General features: G+C 60.3%; 1 protein-coding gene across 1 annotated transcript; it reads left to right on the top strand.

The window, feature by feature from the left end:
• The first annotated feature begins 6,465 nt into the window (after positions 1–6,465).
• On the top strand, positions 6,466–14,992 carry LOC128847424 (major histocompatibility complex class I-related gene protein-like). Its single transcript, XM_054046808.1, has 7 exons — positions 6,466–6,523; positions 8,377–8,637; positions 9,364–9,639; positions 9,789–10,061; positions 13,202–13,318; positions 13,876–13,908; positions 14,802–14,992. The coding sequence occupies exons 1-7, from the start codon at positions 6,466–6,468 to the stop codon at positions 14,990–14,992; spliced, it is 1,209 nt and encodes a 402-aa protein (XP_053902783.1).
• Positions 14,993–22,864: the final 7,872 nt, after the last annotated feature.

The following is a 22,864-nucleotide window of genomic DNA, read 5'->3' as shown; positions in this document are numbered from 1 at the left end:
CTCCCAGCCACATGAAATGAAAACGAGCACTAACCTCACTGCATTCACACCCCTCCTCCTCGCCTGGCTTCTCCGGGGACAGCCCCTCACTTTCACACTTGTACGGATGTCCAGACCAAAACCAAGCTTCTTACGCTCCTGGGAGGGGCCCAGATTCTACGGTGGCCATCTCCGCACTATCTAGACAGACACAAAAATCCCAAGGAGAGAAGTGGAAGCGAAGCCCTGGCTGGAGAAGGGCCCAGTGATCAGTGACTTGGAATGAACACGCTGCAGGAGAGACGCAAACCCTGCAATACAACAGTCTAAAACCCAACACCCAGAGGAGGAATTTGCTGTAGTGAGCAAACCGGACTCTCCCCCCAGGGCAGGATGGAGTCCGTGGGGTCAGCAGCTGGGGCAGGGGCTGTCCCTGAAGGAATTCAGCTCTGGGCTTCCCCTGCTGCGCCCCCCTGAATCCCAGCCCCCGTCCGCATGCTGTCTGTGTCGGTATTTGGCTGGGGACGGGGCGAGGCCAGAGTGCCCAGCTCCGTGCGCGGCGCGAAGGTCTGGGTGTGACCCGGGGAACGTCGCCCTCGTGGCAGAGACGGGCCCGGGATGCAGCGGGGCCATGATGGGAATGTCCCGCTTTTTTTTGCAGGCAGCCGGGCCCCCCGAGGGGACATGCTGACGGTGAGCAGCACCCTCGGGCTCTGAGTTCGAGGCTCTCCCAGCAGCTCGGAGACTGTCAGCTGTGCCCGTCGCTCGTGGCCTGGGGCGGCTTTGGGGCGTTTTGTTCTCAGCAGCTCAACGCTTGGGGTTTCCGAGCTGGTACCGCAGAGAGCGCTGGGGTCACAGCCAGACGTGGACTGGTCTGAGAGCTGCTACGGCGCATCAGAGCCGGGGCAGAGTTAAGGGGCAGGTCTGTGGGTGTTTGGTCCAGGGCTACCCCAGATAGAGGCACTCTCCGGAGACACTAATTGTAACGATCCCATTGCTCTAACGCGGGTGCGCACAGGGAGACTGGGGTGAGGAACGGGGGCGCAGCAACAGGGTCTGGTGTAGAGTCTGTGGTGCAAATTTGGGGACATTTGGCCCAGGGGTTCCCAAGATGCGCCCCCCCCCCCGCCAAAACAAAGAGCTGCTTCAATCCCTTTCAGTTCCTCACCACTTCGTCGGCGCAGAGCTCGGGGGGATCGAAGGCTCTGACCTGCCTGACCTGACGCTCCGGTACAGACGAGGCTGGGCCAGTTCCCAGGGACCGGCAGCTCCCGCCGGCCCGCAGCCCAGACTCACCCGCCGCTCCAGGGTCCCCGTCCCCACCCGCGCCAGGCTCCGGGCGGGCTCCAGACACTCATTCTGTGGGGACCACTGGGCGAAGCGGCCCCAGTGCAGGCTGGGGTCCCACCGCTACTCCGGGGCCCCGGCTGGCGGCACGGCCCCCACCCACGGGCGCTGCGCTGCGTCGAAGTGGATGAAGCCCCCCCCATCGTAGGCGTACTGGAACTTCGCCCCCACAGGGGCGTCCCCAGCCAGAGCGCAGCCCACGAGAACCTGCATCACGTGGGGCCTTGGGGGGGGGGGGGGGGGAAGAGGAACAGAACTAAATCAGCAGCCACAAGCGCTCGGAGATCACGAGGCAGTCGCCCCCCCCCCCCAACCCACGATCGCTACGTCTGGGGTCTGGTTATTACCACATTTGGGGTTTGCACCTTCTGGGGTCACAGTTTTTGGTCGTGTCTCCTCTGCCCATGAGACCCAGAAACTCACATTTGATGCTTCCATAGTCCCGGGACTCCAGGAGCTGGGGCTTGGAGAGAGACATCAGCCACGGTGCTAAAGCCAGGCAGTGCTGAGACTCTGGAGCGGGTGCCAGGCCTTGGCAGACCCAGGCCCCGAGCCAGCAAAGCCCAGACCCGTGGCTTTAACTTTAAGCAGCTTCACAGAGGTCAAGGCCAGAAGGGACGGGTCTGGTCGGCTGGTCTGAGCGCCTGCATAGCCCGGGGCAGGGAATCGCGCTCACTCATTTCTGCATCTGCCAGGACTGCTGGTTCGGCTGCGGCGTCTCCGGAGTGACAGGCTGTCCCATCGCCGCCCAGCCAACGCAGCAGCACGTGAATCCTCGGCCTCAGCGGGGCCTGTCCCCGGCCCCAGACACCCCCCGTGTGGCCTAGGGAGCGACCCCCAGAGCAGGTCGTGATCCACGGGTTTGGGGAGGGAGACCCAGAGACCCTCCCCGCGGGGCCCCCCGAGGCCACCCTCACCCCCCCACCACACACAGGGCCGGCCCAAGCGCCCCGGCCCCCCGCTCACAGCCGCCTTTGCTCCCCCTCCCCCGTGCATGGAGCTGCTCCGATCCCCCCGCTGCCTGCCTGTTCGTGGGGCTGGTCCTCCAACCCCCTCCGCTGCCCTTCCTCCCTGGGACCCCCCTCTGCGCACGGGGCTGGTCGTCTGAGCCCCCCTGCCGCAAGCCCACGCCCAGGCCACCCAAGACCCTCCCATCACCCCTGCACGCAGGGCGGGCTGGCCCGAGCCGCTCTCCCTCGCCCTCCCTCCAGCGCAGGGGTGCCACTCCTGCCCCCCCCCCACGTTCCTTCACGCCCTGCTACAGGTCCCAATGGCCAATGGTGGCGTCGGGTGGGCACAGAGGGACCAACCCCACCGCTGGGCACTAGGGAGGCGGCCGCGTGGGGGTGTGTGTGACCTGAACCTCTGCCCGGGGTGTCACGAGGCCGGCACACGGCACCTCCCTGACCCCAGGGCCACCCGCAAACCACATGTCGGGGTCCTTCTCCGAGCATCTCTAGCGCTAGGCATAGCCCTCCCACCCCCATGCCCTCCAGGAGCCAGCCACAGCGAGACAGGTGGGGCCTCCTTCAGTCCCCGGAGCCCATCCATTCTGCCCCAGGCCAGACCCCATCCGTCCTGCCCGCTCAGGAACGGACCCAGGCCCCTGGCAGAGTCCAGGAAGAGCCCTGTGTCCGGGCAGCTTTTAACCACATCCCCTGGCAGGTTCCTCGCAGTGACATGGGTCACGCACCCCAACGGGACATGAGTTCGAGGCAGCAGCTCCCAGGTCCGTCCTCCCTCTGCCGGTCCCCGAGAGTTCCCAGTCCCTGGGCCCCCGCCAGCCAGTCTCCGCACCTCCTCACCACGGCTCCACCACATCCTGCACCCCAGGGCTGCCCTGAGCAGGGTCCTCACAGCCGGTCACCCCCAGCCCCCTTCGCCCGCCAGCCCTGCCCCTGTCGAGCACCCCAGACCCACCCTCTGCCCTGGGTGCAGCCTGCCCCGGGTCCTCTGGCCGCCCCCTTACCTAGGGGCTGCTGGTGGGTCCCAGCCAGTCCCGACCCCCCAGCTCTCACCGGCTCCATCTCTAAACCAGCTCCCCCGACCGCAGCATTGCACCTGCAGGTCCATCAATTCCAGCTGTGTCTCTCTGCTCCTCCCTCTCCTCAACTCCTGCCTGGCTCTTCAGAGACCCCAGGTGCCCGCTGCCAACCTCCAGTGCAGGGGTCGGCAACCTCTGGCACACGGCCCACCGGGGCAAGCACCCTGGGCCGGATTGTTTACCTGCCGCATCCGCAGGTTCGGCTGATCTCAGTTCCCACTGGCCGCGGTTCGCCGCTCCAGGCCAACGGGGGCTGCGGGAAGCGGCGCGGGCTGAGGGATGTGCTGGCCGCCGCTTCCCAACGCCCCCATTGCGCTGGACCAGCGAACCACGGCCACTGGGAGCCGCGATCGGCCAAACCTGCGGACGCGGCAGGTAAACAAACCGGCCCGGCCCTGGCGAGCCGTGTGCCAAAGGTTGCCGACCCCTGCTCCAGCGGGACGCAGCTAATTACTGTTAGTCACAGAGGAACTGGCCCTGCTCCCTCAACGGGCCAGTCACCTCTGAGGTCACCAGCCATGTGCCCATGTCCCGCGCTGGAGCTGGGCGTGTTTGACATGAACTCTGTTCTCTGGAGCAGCGGGGTTGCTCTTGACGGAGTTTTCTCACACTCCCAAGTCAACCGTCAAACTGAGACAGAAACCGAGCCGGGAAGTGGTGGGTCTGGAAGGTGACAGCTTGCCCGGGTCATCAGTTCAGCTGTGTGAATAAAGGAGTTTCTGGTTCTCTGAAACGTAAAAAAAAATGTGTCTAGGGTTGAACCAAAACTGAAATTTTTCAGTGAGTCAAAGACGAGGAAAAAAATGAATTCCAAGTGACACAAAGGTTTTATTCAGTCCCCAACTGAACGTTTTGTTTAGATTCTGAGCTTTTAAAAATGTTTTTCAGGTTTTTGGGACATTTCAAAACAAAAAGTAATTTTGAAACAACCCCCCCCCCCCCCCCCCACGCCCCAAAAATGTTGCATTTCTGGAGGGAGCATTTGGCCAAATCGACACAAATTCACCAAATGTTTGTGTAGCCAAAGCTGCATTTTTTGCTGCAAAAAAAAATGTTGGATGACAAATTCTTGCCCCACTCTGGTTAGAAGGTACGGGGGGGGGGGGGGGGAGGCACAGCGTGAAGTCGGGGGCAGCCCCAGCCTTTGCAACCCAACAGACACCTCCAAGTTTCATCCTGATGGGAAAGTCACCTGGTGCCAGGGTCTATGGGTCACAGCTGCCGCCCGCGGCACAGGGGGTGCTGGGGGCAGACAGCTCAGAGGCGGCTCTGTGACCCCAGGCCCTGCTCGGAGCCCCCGGCCAGGTGCAGGGCAGAGGTGCCGCGGGGCGCCCGTGTGGTTGGCGCAGGGGGGAAACCCTGGTGGTTTTCTCAGCCCCTCTGTTCCAACAGCAGCCTCTGCCCCACACAGGGAGTCCAGCCAATCAGGGACCAGGGTCTTTGCCACCCGAGGGGGGTGGAGGCCACGGATTGGCTGGAGGCCTGATTGCGATCAGGAGACAAGCAGGTGTTGGACCCCTCAGGAAGGCAGGAAGCTGGGGGGGGGGGGGGGGGCTGCTGCTAAGAGCATAAGCTGCGGTGTACGGGAATGTATCCACGGGCCCATCTCCCCCGGTATCCCGCCCCGTCCCCGCTGCCCTGGATCGAACCCACGGGCCCATCTCCCCCGGTATCCCGCCCCGTCCCCGCTGCCCCGGATCGAACCCATGGGCCCATCTCCCCCGGTATCCCGCCTCGTCCCCGCTGCCCCGGATCGAACCCACGGACCCATCTCCCCCGGTATCCCTTCCCGTCCCACTGCCCCGGATCGAACCCACGGGCCCATCTACCCCGGTATCCTGCCCCGTCCCCGCTGCCCCGGATCAAACCCACGGGCCCATCTCACCCGGTATCCCGCCCCATCCCTCTGCCCCAGATCGAACCCATGGGCCCATCTCCCCCGGTATCCCGCCCCGTCCCCGCTGCCCCGGATCGAACCCACGGGCCCATCTACCCCGATATCCCGCCCCGTCCCCGCTGCCCCGGATCAAACCCACGGGCCCATCTCCCCCGGTATCCCGCCCCGTCCCCGCTGCCCCGGATCGAACCCACGGGCCCATCTCCCCCGGTATCCCGTCCCGTCCCCGCTGCCCCGGATCGAACCCATGGGCCTATCTCCCCCGGTATCCCGCCCCGTCCCTGCTGCCCCGGATCGAACCCACGGGCCCATCTACCCCAGTATCCCGCCCCGTCCCCGCTGCCCCGGATCGAACCCACGGGCCCATCTACCCCGGTATCCCGCCCCGTCCCCGCTGCCCCAGATCGAACCCACAGACCCTTCTCCCCCAGTATCCCACCCCGTCCCATTGCCCCGGATCAAACCCACGGGCCCATCTATCTGTGTGGGGAGGGGAATTAGGGGACGCTGCCTGGGGGGAATGGGGCACACAGAACCCGTGGTGGGGGGGAGAATGAGGGACCATGGTATAGGGGGAATGGGGCACACAGAACCCCTGGTGGGTGGGAGAATTGGGCACACAGACTCTCTGGTGTGGGGGGGAAATGGGGGACCCTTGTATAGGGGGAATGGGGGCACACAGAACCTCTGGTGGGTGGGAGAATTGGGCACACAGACCCTCTGGTGTGGGGGGGAAATGGGGGCCCCTTGTATAGGGGGAATGGGGGACCCAGAATCCGTGGTGCGGGGTAATGGGGAGACCATGATCTGGGGGAATGGGGCACACATAACCCCTGGTGGGGGAGAAGGGGGGACCCGGGAGGGGAAGGGGGGGCCCTGGCCCCAGGGAATGAGAACTGAGGAGGAGGGGGGATACCGGGAGTCCCTGGAAAGGTGGGGGAAGGGAGGCCATGCGCCCCCGAGTTGGCTGGTGGAGGGCGGGGGGATCAGTCCCCTCCCCCCGGCGCTGGGTCCGGCCCCGCACAGCCCTGCAGCAGGCGGTTCCGCCGGCCACCCCGAGGTCCGCGGCTCCGCCCAGAGATCCCGCCCCGCGGCCCCATTGGCCGGGGCCGGCCCCACGTGTGACCGGGGCGGGGTGGGCGCCCCGCTGGGCTCGTGGGCTCTGCCCTGCCGGCGTGGGGAGACCCGGCCCGGAGCCATGGCGCTGCCCCTCGCCCTGGGGCTGTGCTGGGGGGCGCTGGCGGCAGCAGCGGCGGGTGAGTGGGGCAGGAGTGAGGCGGGGGGTAAGTAGAGCAGGGCGCTGGGGGATAAGGGGGGTAAGTGGGGCTGGGGGGATAAGGGGGGGCGCTGGGGAACGGGAGAGAAACACCCAGCGGGGCGGGGCCGAGCCGGGCCGGAGGCGGGTCAGGCCGGGGCTCGGAGCGGGGGATGCTGCGCTGGGGTCCGGCTGGCCTGGACCCCCCGCAGGGCGCGGCCCGGGTGCTGACCCATGGCGGGGGAACGGGGCCAGGGGGTCCGGGCGCTATAGGGAGCAGCCGAGAGCCGCAGCGGGGCTGGCGAGCTGGGGGTGCATGGCTGGGGTAGGGGGAAGGAGAAGGGGTAGGGGGAGCCGGGGGGACGGGACTGGCTGGGACCCCCCAGTCTCCGGCACTCCCTAGCTAAGGGGGCGTCCAGCGGAGCCGGGGCAGGCTGCCCCCTGTGTCTGGGGCGCTCGGCAGGGGCAGGGCCGGCGGACGAAGGGGGATGGGGGTGATGGGCTGCGGGGACCCCGCTCGGGGCAGCCCTGGGGTGCGGGTTGTGCTGGGGACGCAGCCGTGAGACGCTGTGGAGACTGGCCGGCGGGACGGGCCCAGGCATCGGGGCCCAGGACTGGGAGCTCTCGGGCAGGGGGCCGGCAGAGGGAGGACGGACCCAGGGAGCTGCTGCCCCTAACTCGTGTCCCGTTGGGGTGCGGACGGCCGCTGGAGGGCACCCTGGGGTGGGGGCTGTGCCTAGCGCCAGAGACGCTCGGAGAAGGACCCCGACGTGTGGTTTGGGGGTGGCCCTGGGGTCAGGGAGGTGCCGTGTGCCGGCCTGGTGACACCCCGGGAAGAGGTGGCCGAGCTGTGAACCGCAGGATAACGCTGCTCATGTCACAGAGTCGGGAGAAAATCCTTCCCTCTTCAGACAGGAACTCCCGCTCCCCCTCCCGCCGCCCACACCTTTCACACACAGCGAAAAGCAGCCGGTGCCCCTGCAGTTAGTGCCCGTAGCACCTGGCATCCACAGAGGGGGCAGAGTTAAGGGCATTGGCACCCATCGGAGTCCCAGCCTGGCCCCCTAACCACCAAACTGTCCCTCATCTACGTCAGCCCCTGTCGGCTGCCCCGGCTGTGTTCTCTGGCCCACCGGAGGCGGCTTTGTGCCACTCCGCAGAGGGCGTGTTCGACCCCCCACATGCCGTAGGGCACCTGTGGTCGCCCAACTCCCCCTCAGCCCAGGGGCTTTCTCTCTCCCAGGGGCTCTGCTCCTCTGCCCCTAATGCCCTCTTTTCCCCAGGGGATCCGGACTGAGCGGGGCCATGGGGGCACTGGCAGTGATAGCCCTTCCCTGACAGCTCCCACAGGTTCTGCACAATCTCCGCTCCCATCTCAAACTACAGTAAAACTCCTGGCCCTTCAAGTGGCCATGAAAACCTCCCAGATGTGACCTTAACGGGGTGGGGGAGGGTTCTCACTGGCTACAACCAGCCTGGGACGACAGCCCTGCGGTGGCTGAGCTGCCCCATTTATCTCAATGGGTGTGTTAACTCTGAACCCTAATGATGGTGATGGCACACATTGACCTTGCTCAGTATGTCACCGCTGAACATTTTAGCAGAAGCCTCTGGTTTCTCTGGCATTGTGGGTGAGGCTTGGGGACAGCCCTGCCCCACTGCTCTGACCCCCATGGCTGCTGCATCCCCTTTTCCACTGACTCTCTGCAAGGCCTATCGCTAGGGGTAGCAGAGGGGGGTTAAGAATAGGGGTGTGATTGGAGATGGGGGCTCAGCCCGACCCATGGGGGAAAACCCTCCTCCCCGGAGTAAAGGGATAAGAGGCTCTTTATCTTGTCTTTCCCGCTGGTCCAGAGCCCCACAGCTTGGACATCCTGATCACTGGGCTGAACGAGCCGGACGGGACTCACAGGTTCTTCATGCTCGCCCGGCTGGATGGGCTGGCGCTCGCCTCCTACAGCAGCGACACCCGCGAGGTGAAACCCCTCAGGGAGTGGGCAGCGCAGGCCGTTGGCGCGAGCTATTTAAGGAAGAAGACGCAGGAGTTCAGGCTCTACGAGGCCATCTCCCGAGTGGTGACTCACCGGTGGATGGCGCAGCAAAATCAGACCGGCGGTGAGTGCTGCCCCCGTGCCGAGCTCCCAGCGCCCGCAACCTCACCGCCGGCAGCCCCAGGCCATGGGAACCTGCACGAGATTTCCAGCCCTGATTGGCTGCCCTTCCCCATTGCCCCGCCTCCGGGGGTAGAGCAGCCAATCAGGGCAGCTGCAGGAGCATGGCCGAGTTCTTGCTCCCTAGAGTCAGGTCTCCGTGGCCCCAGGCTGGCTGGGAACCAGGCCCCCGGGGGATGTCCGTGCAGTGACTTATCCCGCTCGGTAAGAACCCGTGTGGGCGGTGATTTCTGAGCGCAGACGGTGCTTTAATCCCAGACGCTGCCGAGCGAGAGCCAAGGGCTGGCGGCTGCAGCGAGACAAACTCAAAGGGGCAAATTTGAACCAGGGGTAACTCCCGCTGGGATCAGCTCAGCCAGGGTTGCGGGGGATTCTCCGTGGAGGCCGGACGCCCCGTTCTGGAGTTAGATCAGGAGCTCTCTGCGGGAATGCCGGGTGCGCCCGATGCCCTGTGTGAGCTGGGCCCAGTCACTCTGGAGCTCTGGGCCTCAGTTTCCCCATCTGTGACCCAGGGACAATGGCCCAGCCCTGTGGCAAAGGGTGATGGGATACATGTGTTAGGGCTGGGGAGGGGCTCGGGCACTGCAGTGATTGGGACGGGCAGGGGCTGTAGATGGACTGACACTTAGACAATATTCTGCATCGTTTTTCCTCCCTGTCTCTCCCCCAGGAACCCACACCCTGCAGCTGCACGTGAACTGTGCGCTGGACGGGGACACCCCCGTGCGAGGGCAGTTTCACTTTGCTTTTGACGGGCAGGATTTCCTCATCCTGGAGAGAAACCAATCCGTGTGGGTGCCGCTGGCGCCGGGAGCCTCCAACGAGACGCAGTTCTGGGACGCTGGCCACACCTGGACCCTGTTTGCAAAGGAGTTCCTGCAGGAGGAGTGCGTGGACACCCTGAGGAGCCTGCTGCGGGGCGGGATGGAGGCTCTGGGACGGCAGGGTGAGTCCGAGCAGCCGGCGGCATGGCCCGGAGGGAACCACAGAGCCCCCCTCTCGTTCCCATGACCGCTAGGCCTCAGGGCTTTGCCAACCGCTCCGCACTGGCTCAGGGCTGATTGCACCCCGCTGACGTGTTCCCCTCCCCTCCAGTCCCCCCAGGGATCTCGGTGACCTACAGAGACGCCCCCCACGGCTCCGCCACCCTCTCCTGCCACGCCAGGGGCTTTTACCCGCGTCCCATCCGCGTCTCCTGGGTGCGGGACGGGACGGAGATCCTGCCGCCCATGAACGCCAGCGGGATCCTGCCCCACGCCGACGGCACCTTCCAGATCCGGCAGTCGCTGGAGATCCCCCCACGGTGGGGCCACGGCTACGCCTGCCGGGTGAACCACAGCAGCCTGGGGGAGCCGGTGCCCATCATGGGTAAGGGGGGAGAATGGTGGAACCCGGGGGGGGCAGCGCCCCCCAGGAGCGGGTGCTCGGCAGTGCTGTCTGTGTCCTGGTCTGCACCAGACAGCGCCTTGCACCGTGTGAGTAGTGCCCTTCGAAAAGCAGCTCCGGGCGCCCCTAGCGTGGATGTCCTGAGACGGGGCTCCCCACCGCTGCCCCCCTTTGGGACTGTAGCCGAGGGCTAAGCCGGCCGGGAAGCCCGTCGCTCCCGCGGGGCATCTCAGAGCCAGGCCAGGCCGAAGGTGCCTCTTCTCGATCAGTGCCCTGGGGGGCAGTCACACGGTGAAGACAAACGTCCGACGCATGGATGGAGTCGATAATTGTACCACGTGTAACTAGCAGTAACGCTCCCCTCTGGGCAGCGCCCGGGGCGGTGTTAGCAGCCGTGATGCTCCCTTTCTCTGCTTCCGCTCCGCAGGGCTGACAGTGCAGCTCGTAGTGCTAAAACCGTGGGGCAGTCACGGCCCGAGCGCCGGTTCTGGGGGCAGCGGGGCCGTGAGGGCCCCAGGGGAGCGGGGCAGCCCTGGGTTCAGGGCTGAATCTCGCTCGGGGTCTGGGAGTGGAGTTACGTCCGTTCCACACTTCGCAGGCCGTTCGGCTCGGTGTGAGGCTGCTGGGATGTGTCGCTCTCTAACCCTTCGGTGCAAACACGTCCGTGTCCTGTATGAAACGGGGGGTTGGAGGCCGCGCTTCCCCCTAGGTCCAGACACCACAGAAAGAACTTAACGTTCAGAGCAGAACAAATTTACTGTGTCTCCTTTTCTCTCCCCCCATAGCCCTGCCCGAGGTCTCAGTTTCCCGCAGAGACGCCCCCGACGGCTCCGCCACCCTCTCCTGCCACGCCAGGGGCTTTGACCCGCGTCCCATCCGCGTTTCCTGGGTGTGGGACGGGAAGGAGACCCCGGCGCCCCCCACTGGCGACGCGTCCCAGCTCCAGAGATCCGTGGGGATCCCGCAGCAGGGCGGGGACGGGCACAGCTACTCCTGCCGCGTGCAGCACCGCAGCCTGCCGGAGGCGCTGGCGACCCCGGGTAATGGGCTCTCTCGGGGCAGGGGGAGGGGTGGGACCCCCACTGGCACCGTCCCGAGCGGGTCTCCAGCATCAGCTATTGCCGAGCACGTCCGGCTGCATCTCCTGCCCGGGGCGGGGACCGGACTGATGCCCATGGACATGGCAGCCGGAGCCAGGTGACCCATCACCCACGGCCCCCGCGCTGTGCCCACCCACCTAGCCCCATTGGAGGCCCCCGACAGCTGGGCCTCTCGAGGACTCGGACACCGGCTGGGTTTGCTCCCAGCTGGGGGAATGAGACACGTCTCCCCCCGTCCCCCGAAAGGGGCCTGCCCCAGACCGCTCCGGTCGGTGCCCCTGTGACCAGCCTGTAGCAAGCAGGGTCCAGCGCTCCCCGGCTCGGCCCCTCGGGCTGCGGGGGGCTGGGCGGGCTCGTACCCAATGAACAGGAGCCTTTCACCCCGAGATTTCCAAGCTCAGCCCCCACTGGGCAAGGCTTGGCGGGTACCTCGTCTCTCGTTACCCCCGGGGGCAGGCTTTTGCCTCCAGCCTGGTGGACACTGGAGCGTGGCATTATGTGTTTAGCCAGGAGGGAGGGAAGCTGCAGGAGGCTCTGCTGGGCGCTGGCTGGGTTCCCGCTCCCCACGGCCGGCACAGCTGGGGCTCCAGGCCTGGGTGCTATAGGATTTAGGGGCCCAACTCTCATTGACTTTGATACCGTTACCAATCCGGGCTCAGCCCCTTCACCCCACGGACACTTCGCTGGCTGGACCCAGCGGCCGGGAGCTGCCAGGCGTGAGGAGAAGCCAGAGCCCGTGGTGTCTGTCAGGGGCACATACAACCCCCCTTCTCTGCCCAGGATGGGGTCACATGCTGCATTTGGGGCTCAATCCCCGTGTCCGTTCCTGAGCTGGGGCAGGTCTCTGCAGCGCGGGGCCAGCTCTGTCCATCTCCACCAATCAGGGGCCGATTTTCTGTGTCGCTTTTTGATGAGATGTTTAAGGTTCCTGGTGGTTTGAGGGAATCTCTCGTATTCCACACCTGGCATAGAGAGAGTCTGTCTCAGTCTCTCCTCTGTCCCCACGGCTGCTCCTCTCTGGGGTCAGACGAGAGCCGAGCAGGAAACCGTTCTCCCAGCCTGGGAAAAGCGCTGAGATTTCCAAACACCCTCCCATCCCGCAGCAGGATGAAAAGTTGGAATCTCAAACTTTCACAAACTTAAAACCCAAAGGCTATTTCTCTTCAGGTCAATGAAAAAACACTTTGATTTGAGAAATTGGAAATGTTTGGTTTCAGTTTTGACCTTTGATTTTTTTTTAAACACATTTATTTCCCGTAAATTCACTGACTTTTCTCACTGAAAAGTTGCTTTGAGCTGAGAAAGGGGATTTCACATCGAAAACACTGGAACAGGATGTCTGACCATTTCACAACTTTTCCAAAAGGGGAAATGGGTTAAAACCGACCCGTTGCCCGGCCCCGGCCCCGTTTCGCAGGGGTGATGCTGTAGGATGGAAACGGTCCAAGCGGTTCCCATCGGCGCCTTTCAGAGGCGGGAGAAGGAACCCGTCACACGGCCGAGGGGCTCTCCCGGTGTCCCTGTAACACACACAACCGGAGCAGCAGGGACTGGGTCCAGTCCAGTCTTCAGGGACTGTCCCGGGTTCCCAGCTGGGCTCTGCCCCAGCCTGTCCCCAGTAACCCCGTTGCCGTGCTGACCCACAAGCACCCTTGGGGCAGCCCCGCGGCCCAGCTCCCCCCGACGGGGCCTGTGAGTTCAGCACCCGGCTCCCGTGGTCGCTGTGTGCGGTGGGGCCGGCTGTAATCGGACTCTGCGGGGAGGTTTTCTGCTTTAGGGAAAAGCCGGGGCTGCCCGGGACTAACGGCCCATCCTGGCTCTCCCGATGCCAGCTCAGGGCCCTGCCAGCCCCGGGTGGAGATCCCAGGCCAAGCCGGCTGGTCCCAGCATGACCCAGACCCTGCCCAGGGTGGGGGGTAACTTGGCCCCCCCGGGCAGTGACACAGAGCAGGGAAGGCCCTGAGTCAGACGCCCGGTAAATCCTCCATTTGCCCCAGTGACCATCTCTCCTCATCCCCACAGCACCCAGGGAGATGGGGGGCCTGGCCCCCGGGATCCTGGCCGCCCTCGGCCTCGCTGCACTGACTGGGGCCGGCGCCGCACTGGCTGGCGTCGTGGTGTGGAGGAGAAAGCGCCTGGGTAAGGGAGCGACGGGGGGTGGGGGAATCCCCATCAGGCAGGGCTGGGGGCAGAGCCCGGGGAGGGGCAGAGAGAGGGCGACAATCTCCTCTGGGAGGGTGGGGTGGCCCCATGGTACGGGGCCGTGGGGTGGGACAGTGTGGGGCAGCCCCATAGCACGGGGCCGTGGGGTGGGGTGGGGCGGGTTCGTGCCTTGGCAGAGACGGGTGATGAGCTGGGCTAGGGTAGGTGGGGTCAGGATCACCGCGGGGTGGGGGTGTCCTTGGCTGGCTGGGTGTGTGTGTGGAGAAGGGGTCACTGGGAAGTGGGGTGTTCAGAGGGGCAGGGATTGCTGGAAGGGGGGATCCTTGTCTGGCTGGGGGGTGGAGATGGGGTCACAGGGAAGGGGGGTGTTCAGGTGGGGCAGGGATTGCTGGAAGGGGGGATCCTTGGCTGGCTGGGGGAGGTGGAGATGGGGGTCACTGGGATGGGGGTGTTCAGGTGGGGCAGGGATTGCTGGAGGTGTCGGGGGACCCCAGTGCCCAGTCGTGACGCGCTCGCTCTCTGCTCCATTTCAGACTCCGGCAGAAGCAGCTTCGCCCTGACTGGCAGTGAGTGACCCCGGGGACACCGGGCCCGATCCCTGCCCCTGGGACTGCCCTGCCCCAGTGCATTGTGGGTACACCGGGGTGGGGGTCCCTCGCTGGCTGGCCCTGCCCCCGGGCTGCCAGTCCAGGTCACACACCCCACGCAGCCGCCTCCCTAGCGCCCAGCAGGGGTGACCAGTCCCTCTGTGCCCACCCGACGCCAGGCTCGGGGTTAGCAGCCGCTGGAGCTGCCGTCCATTGGGCAGGGCCCCCAGAGACTCGGTCTGGGGCTCCGGGACCTGGGAAACCCCAAGGGTGGGGGGAGGAGAAGGGGGGTCACACCGTGAAATCAGGAACATGGAATAAACCTTCCTCTGTCTCCCCAGGAGAGGATCCTGCGCCCGGCCCGGACCCCGCTGGCCCGCATCAGACCACGCCTGTTTGACGGGCTGGGCGCCCGCTGATCCCACAGCCCCTGCCAGCCAGGACCCCGCTGGCCAGCGTTAGACCCCACCAGTGTGTGACGGGCCAGGCGCCCGGTGACCCTACAGCCCCTGCTGGCCCAGACCCCGCTGGCCAGCGTTGGACCCCACGGGTGTGTGATGGGCCAGGCGCCCGGTGACCCACCACCCACAGCCCTGCCTGCCTGCCAGGACCCCGCTGGGCTGCATCAGACCACACCGGTGTGACAGGCCGGGCGCCCGCTGACCCCACCACCCACAGCCCCTGCCGGCCCAGACCCCGCTGGCCAGCGTCGGACCCCACCCGTGTGAGACGCCAGGCGCTGCTCAGCCGGGCTGGAGATGAGGCGACAGGTTTTACCAGTGAGGGGAATGAACCCTGGAGCTATTTTCCAAGGGTCCTGGTGGATTCTCCAGCCCGGCGTGTTTAACTCACAATTGGCTGGTTCTCTCCAGGATCTGCTCTGGGGATTATTGGGACAGGTCTCCGGCCCCTGCTGTGCAGGGGATCAGACCCGATGATCGCAGTGATCCCTTTTGGCCTTGGGATCTGTGACTCTATGAATCCACCACCCACAGCCCTGCCTGCCAGGACCCCGCTGGCCAGCGTCGGACCACGCCTCTGTGATGGGCCGGGCGCCCGGTGACCCACCACCCACAGCCCCTGACTGCCAGGAGTCGCCCAGCGCAGAGACCCTGTGCCTGGCACCGTGCGCATGGCTCCTCCCCAGACACAGCAGCTCCCCAGCCGCGAGAGGCTCCGGCTGCCCAGGCCCTGCGGCTCTCATGCCAGCTCAGGGGACAAACTCCCCGCGCAGCTCGCTGGGCCTGGGCGGCTCCCGGAGAGCTCAGGGGGCTGGATCGTCCTGCGAGCGGTGCGGTTCCGGCTCCCAGCCGGGCGTGCGGAGCCCTGGGGGATCGGACGGGCTGGGTCTGCCAAGCAGCCCCCTCCCCACGGCCCGTCCTCTTCCTGCTGGCCGGCCGCGGGCAGGGGCTGAGCCGGGGGGGCTGGGCTCCGGTTGGGGGCCGGGAGCCGCCCATGGGGCAGCTGGAAAGAAGCCCAGGAACGGTGCCCGATCCGCGCGGGGAACATGCTGCGAGTGCCAGATGTCCCAGCTGGGGCAGGTCTGTGGGGGGACTTGGGGAGCGGCAGAGACCCGGAGCCGGGGGCCCAGGGGGAGACACTCCCCGAACCCGGCCCGGAAACCCACAGACACCGATTGGCTGGGCTGGAGTCCGGGCTGGAGCGGGAGCCCCGGCACGCGGCTGACGGGCCCGGACTCTCCACGGGGCTGCCCCAGGGGCCCAAACCGGAGCCGCTATCGCTCCGCTGGGACTGCAGCTGCCTCTGGGCCGCGGGGATCTGCCCCCACCCCAGTAAATACCCCTCCCCCGAGCCGCGTGTCTGAGTGTTACTGGGACCTCCGGGGCTGGGCGCGGTGCCGCGGGCGCTGCTGGCACCCCAGGGCTTGGGGGGCTCCGGCACTGAGCAGCCTCGGTCACTACACGGGTGAGGAGGGGGCTGCCCCCCCCACTCTGTCCCAGCCCGCGGGGCTCTGGGAGTCACGGTAAAGCGGCAGTTCATGCCCTGGAAGCCGTGTGGGAAATACGTAATTATCCCTGCGCCGGTGCTGCCCCCGCCTGTGGGGAAGGAGGAGGCGGCACGAGTTCCAACCAAGGGGCTTAGCTGCCCACCAGGCCCCTTGCCCCCTCCATCCTTGCTGCCTCAGAGCTAGCCCCCTGCACCCCACTCCCCTCCCACAGCCGGGGAGAGAACCCAGGAGTCCTGGCTCCCAGCCCCCCCTGCTCTAACCCACCAGCCCCCAGTCGATGGGAGGGAAGGACCCTGGTCGTGGCTGGCTGGACCCATGTGCAGCCTGTAGCCCCTTCGCTGTGACGCAGCCGGCCCCTGCCCTGCGCCCCCCAGCCCTCCCCTGTCCCCTGCTGGGGGTAACGGGGGTAGTGGGGGATGGGGGCAGCATCTCTGCTCTGCTGGCAGCTCATGTCAGTTCCCCGCGTTCTCTGACCCCCCCCTACCCCCCCAGGCTTAGCCACAGCATGGGGCTGCTGGGGGCAGGAGGTGCCCGGGGTGAGTGCCAGGGTGTGGGGGGGGATGCAAGGGGCAGCTTGGGGGGGGCTGAGACTGAATGACCCTCCCTCTGCCCCAGCCCCCTGTGAGCCCCCATCATTCCCTGGAATCTGAGGGACCCCCCCATGCTAAGCCAGAGCCCCGCACCCCAGGGAGACAGGGCCGGATCCTGTGTGCCGTTGGGGGGTGTTGGGGTTCCCCTGAGCAGAGCAGTGTGGGGGTGGGGTAGTGCACTGGGGGAGCCCAGCCCTGAATCCCCCCCCATGCCTCCTCTCCCTGGGCCGGTCCCTTCTGCCCCCCCAGCAGTGGCTGCACCCTGACTCCAGCAGCTCGGGTTCCAGCAAGGGGCACCCGGCCTGGCCAGCAGTGGCTCTGGCTAGCGATCAGCCTGGATGCAATTTTAATAGCGGCGTGTTGTAATTTTTTGGCGCTTTGTGTTTGTTTTGGGGGTTTTTTTAGAACAATTTGGTCCGGTGATGGCCTTTGCACTTATTTTTTAATACACATATTTTTTATTCACACACAAAACGATTGATTTACACAGAACATTTTAAACAGGAACATCAAGTTGCAGTGCAAAAGAAAAACAATCCCCACATTCTTTTACTTATTTTAAAGTGCTAAACCTACAACAGAGTGGGGACCCTAAAGGTCTGTCACGGCCTTGAAATCCGCTTCGGACACAGATTCCGGCTGATGCATCTCTACCAATGGCCCATTAGTCCATTTTTTTCTGCTACTTAAAAAGGGTGGCTGGCAGGATATGGTGAAATTCTACATTCATATGTTTAATAGATGCTATATTATAATTTATTTTAAATTATACAAAATACAAACATACAATGTTACTATTACATGTCCCCCTTTGACCCCCTCAAGAACAATTCTTGAGTGGGTCATATTTTATACAACTGTTTCATAGCAATATACTGAGAGGCAATTTGAGCTTGTGGTTGTAATTTAATAAACATTTTTTTTTGTTTAACCGCACATACAACACATTCCTAGCAAGCAAACAGAGGACAATGTTAACACAACTAGTAATGTTCTCTGTATATATCTCTTTCTACTGTATTTTCCACTGCGTGCATCTGATGAGAGTTCAGCGGAGGGCAACAAAAATGGTTAGGGGTCTGGAGCACATGACTTATGAGGAGAGGCTGAGGGAACTGGGATTGTTTAGTCTGCAGAAGAGAGGAATGAGGGGGGATTTGATAGCAGCCTTCAACTACCTGAAGGGGGTTCCAAAGAGGATGGAGCTCGGCTGTTCTCAGTGGTGGCAGATGACAGAACAAGGAGCAATGGTCTCAAGTTGCAGTGGGGGAGGTCTAGGTTGGATATTAGGAAAAACTATTTCACTAGGAGGGTGGTGAAGCACTGGAATGGGTTCCCTAGGGAGGTGGTGGAATCTCCTTCCTTAGTGGTTTTTAAGGCCTGGTTGACAAAGCCCTGGCTGGGATGATTTAGTTGGGGATTGGTCCTGCTTTGAGCAGGGGATTGGACTAGATGACTCCTGAGGTCCCTTCCAACCCTGATATTCTAGGCTCCTATGAAGTGGGTTTTAGCCCATGAAAGCTTATGCTCAAATTTGTTAGTCTCTAAGATGCCACAAGACTCCTCGTTCTTTTTGCTGATAAGGCGAACACGGCTCCCACTCTGAAACCTAGTAGACAATCTGCTCTTAGAGGTCAGGGACCAGCCTGTAAAAACGTCATACCAGTGATAGGCTGTCAGTTGTTTTTTAAACCTAGCAATTTTTAGCATGTCTCCATTTGCACATAATGTTTGAATGACGCTTTTTAATATCTTTTTGTGTTTGTTGTAAAAACGGAGTCATCTTGGTTTTTGACAATAAGTGATTAGTTAGATTGTGCCAATCCAGGGCAAGGGTAACAGAGAAATTAACTGGAGTAGCGGTTACAATGCTCTGTGCTTTTTTTATTTTTGGTAAATAGTACGTGTGATTGCTAGTATATAATACATTGGCATTGCATCTACATTCATCCACTGGGGGGTGGCTGAGACTGCATTTTCCCCAAATACTGTTTCCCAGGATGTAACACATACACATTGTCCATTGTGCAAAACACGCGTTGCATTTTCTAATTTGTCCCACTCCCGTGTTCCCAATGAGGTATTTTTGCTACATGGTTTGGGGTAGGGACAAGCACACGCATTTCTGAGGGCTCCACTCCGTACACCCTCGGGTGTCCAATAATTTCTCCTCTTTCCCAGCCCACTGGCTCATAACCAGGTGTAGCCAAAAGGATCCCATGGTCAATTTTGGGAGCGGACTTACTTTTTATATTTTTGTGTTTATAGACTGTTGGTGAGCAATTTTACCTAATAACAAATTAGGCTGAATCATGCTGGGAGCATATTGCATTCGTTTATGTTTGTAGGTATTGAACAAGGACCTTTTTTGTTGTTTTCAAAGATGCGTTAATACCCGAACAGTCCCAGATATTACCCAAAACATTTCCTGTTCAAGTGATGCGAAACTAAGAATTTGCATCTCAGTACATCCTATGACCAAGGCAGTTTTATTTTTTAACTTTATTTGTGGTTTATACAGCGGCCCGGAGGTGTGTTTAGCTACTGCCACATATTCCATGTGGTTTTTAGGTTTTTTAGATTAGTTTGTACCCAGTTTATAGTAGTATCTGCCTGCTTGTGAATGAGACTATTTTGCAGCTGTGACAAGGAACTTAACTTATTTTTAATTACCTTTCGGTTGATAGTATTTATCATTTTTGTTTTAAAACCAATTTTTTTTTAAGATGGTGTTTACTACATTTTGTTTTGCTCGGCCATTGGGGTGTTGATGTGTTTTTATTTAGGCCGTTATAATAGGAAGGGTGTTGGGTGAACATTTAGGTTCCAATTTAGACATGTTTAGCTGAGTTTAATTTATACCAATTTTTATTTTTACTAATAGTGGGTTTAACAAAACTTTTACTGGATTACTTGGGGTTACAAACAATTCTGGTTTTTTATTTTAATTGGAATACCTCTTTCGAATGCATAGTTCCTAGTCCAGGTTCTGGTGCATGTGCCGGGAACCAGAGGTTCCATTCACTACGGGGTATTGGGCAGTACCCCACAATGACTGTTAGTGTTGTTCCTGTCTTAATAGGCTTATTTTATTGATATGGTAATCGTGGGTAGCTGGAACTCCAGGTGGTATTCCCATAGGGTCCTTTTATTTGAACCCTTATTTTTTAGTGGGTTGGTATTTTTGTGGTGTTTATAAGGTGAACTTTAAGTCCCATTTTCCCTTCCCAGGTATATACACTGGTATTTCCTAAGGGTTTTAAGAGTTGGCTGGTGTTTTTATTATACCATTCCATGAGGATCACTGGATCGTGGGCAGGAATCCATGATTGGCTGGTGCGGAGTGAATTATTTCTTAAATATCGGCTTATGAGGAGGGCTGCATTTTCTCCCAGGATCGCTCTAATTATTTGGGCACTGAACGTTCCCAGAAGCAGGGAAAGCCAAACCTTACACTGGCGTCTAATTTTTTGTGGATTAAAATTGTGGTGGTTACACAGCGCCTCGTGCTCAGGTTCCAGGAAGTTCTTTTTTGCAAAGAATTTAAACATCATTATTTATGTAAACAGTTTAATTTGTGAACATAGAAAACTGAAATGGGTCCATCCATTTCAGTGCGGTGTACCAATGGGCTAAGGCAGTCCACCATGGAGTAAGGGCCTATTTACTTTGATTTTAGTGAGTGGTTTGTTTGTTTTTTATTTCCCTGTTTCCCACAAGGCTGCCTTTGTGGGTCTTTGTGGATTTTTTTTGTTAACAGATTGGTGGTTTTTGCCCTTTGCCCTTTTGCAACATTTGTATTTGTAAATACAGTTTAAATGCTTATTAATTTTTTTGCTTAATGCAATTTTTTTGTAACATAATATATAACAATGCTAGCAACAAGACAAACAACACAAGACAAAACATAAAACACAATTTTTGTCGTGACAGTAGATTTATGGTATTCTGGGTTCCTTTTTCACTGGTACCAGCTTTTTTTGAAGTTCTGAAAGACAAAAATAACATTTTTTTACCCCTTTTGGGGTGGCAGATTATTGTTTAAAACATTTTTTTTTACAAATATTTTTGCGGATTGCAAGCAAAACAGAGGAATTACCCCCAGACTTTATTGTGTTTTTTCTTTTATAGGCAGGCCAGGTTTTAATGGCTTTTACTTTTTAAGGGTTTAGGGGAAATTATCCCACTGTTCAGTTATTAAATGTATGAGGCGGTGCACCTCCGTTGTGGGTTTTATACAGCAGACCAAGTTTGTAATCGTGTTTCTGCTGTGCTAAGCTTTACGGTTTTTTACAGGTAATAGCGGAGAAGCATCATTACCATATGACCTTAAAGTGGGGTTTTTTTTAGTTGTTTTGTTTTGTTTTTTGAAATTATACCCACTATACATTGTTACAGGGGCACTTATTAACATCACATTTATTTCAATGTTTAATATTAACATTACATTTATTAAAAGTATTTTGTTATATTATGAATTATATTTTGGGGGTTTTGATGAATTAAAAGGTCGGAGTGTCATGCATATAAGCAGAGCCCTTTTGTACCTGTTTTTAGATTTTAGCATTGTGTACACACACACACACACACACACACACACACACAAAAGCTTTTTGTTTTTTTTAACTTAGGGTTAATTTTTTTTTTTCTAGGTTTGACGTTTGTTGTTGGTGGTGGTTTTGGAGGGTTCTAATTGGAGCCGTTTGGGTTCAGGCGGTTTGTTTGCTGACCAGGTCTGTCCTTTCTCTGCAGCTCCTCTGGGCTGCCACTTATGGGCAGGTTTTTTTATTGTTTTATCAGTGAGGTAATTTGCATCGACAGAGACGCTTTCTGGCTTGCTTTTGGATTCAAAACCATCAGCAGCTCAGAGACTCTGTCTTAAAGGGACACAATCAACTTCCACCCGAGTTCTGATTCCTTTTCACTTTGAACTCCTGCTTTTAAAACACACGGCGATCTGAAAAAGAAACCCCAACCTAGGGTGGCTCCTTTTGGAGCCCTAATAAGATTTTAATTATGTAACATGTTTGTTTGCATTTCTTTTACCCCTTCTCCAATATACACTGCACATGTCCTGGGGGAAATGCACATTCCTTCCAGAGTTTAACTTTTATAACATTATTTTATCCATTTTAATTTTTCCATAAGGTGTAACTGTTTTTTTTGTGCCTACAGAGGTTTGATGTACCCCTATCAAAGTGACAGTTTGATTACACAGAGCCGTCTTAAGGCTCAGTGTTTTTAACATTGCTTCTCTGTGCACCTCACCCCTTGTGTTGCTCCAGAGGGGCACTGGTTTTTTACATTTTGTATTTTTTTATTACAGCGTGGGTGAGATAATGCTGGGTGCCCCCTCAGCGCCCTCCCCGCCCAGGTCCCATCTCCAGCCGGGGCCGGCTCTGCCGCTGCAGAGGGAGGAGAGAAAACACAAACAAACCCCACAACACATTATTTTGTTGCAGGTGAGGGGGGATCCCTTCCTGACCCCTGCCAGTGGCTGGCTGAGGCCCTGAAGCATGAGCGTTAGGAACATAACCTGTAACCGGGACATGCGCCCCAGAGCCGCTGAGCCTGGACCCACCATCCCCATCGCCCGCCAGACAGTCCCACGGTCCAGTCGCCAGCTCCCTCTGGCAATGGAGGGATGGTTTGTGCCCCCCCAGCTCCTATGGGGGCTGCTCCAGCCTTGCCCCCACAGGGTCCGAAATCTCCTTCTCCTTCCCAGCCGGGATTCGCTCCTGGCCCCTTCACCCCCTTTGTGCCCGTGCCCCATGGTGCCCGGTGCACTGCCCCAGAGCGGGTCCAGCCCCCCGGGCTCCGCCAGGCCCTGCAGCCCCCACCCCGCCAGCAGCGCTGCCCCGGCCCTTCGCACCCCCCCGGGCACGGCAGTGCCGGGTTTACAATGGCGCCGGTGGCTCTATGGAGCCGGGCCCATGCTCATAAGGGGCCCCGGCCTGCTCCGCTTGCACTGTGCCCCGAGACCCCACTGGCTCCCCCCCCGCCCACCACTTGCTCCTCTCGGCCTGCCTGCCAACGGTTCCTCTCCGCCCCCGTCTCCAACTCCCCTGCTCCTCTCTGGCCCCTGGCCGGAGCCCAGTGCACCTCCAGCTCCGGGCAGTCTCTGCGTCCCACCGCCTGGGACTGATGCAGAAGCCCAGCCAGTCTCAGCTGGGGGGGTGGGGAGTGGGGCAGGAAGACAATGTGGGGGGGCCGCCCGGAACCAGCCTGGCAGACACAGTCGCCTCCCAGCCGTGCCGGTCAGTGCGGCCGGGAGGCGGGGGGAGTGGGTCTGTGGGGCGCATGGGGGCTGCTGGGCTGTGAGGGCTGGGGAGGATCTGTGTGTGTTGGGGCACTAGGGAGTGGGGTTCTGTGGGGG

Source organism: Malaclemys terrapin, chromosome 13 (assembly GCF_027887155.1).
Source record: "Malaclemys terrapin pileata isolate rMalTer1 chromosome 13, rMalTer1.hap1, whole genome shotgun sequence".
NCBI lineage: Eukaryota > Metazoa > Chordata > Testudines > Emydidae > Malaclemys > Malaclemys terrapin.
This window is presented reverse-complemented; position numbering and strand designations above follow the sequence as displayed.

Excerpts from the sequence above, each read along its gene's own strand:
- LOC128847424 (XM_054046808.1), top strand. The coding sequence starts at position 6,466 with ATGGCGCTGCCCCTCGCCCTGGGGCTGTGCTGGGGGGCGCTGGCGGCA. Across the intron at positions 6,524-8,376 it reads GCTGGCGGCAGCAGCGGCGG|AGCCCCACAGCTTGGACATC; the intron begins GTGAGTGGGGCA and ends CCGCTGGTCCAG. Across the intron at positions 8,638-9,363 it reads GCAGCAAAATCAGACCGGCG|GAACCCACACCCTGCAGCTG; the intron begins GTGAGTGCTGCC and ends TCTCTCCCCCAG.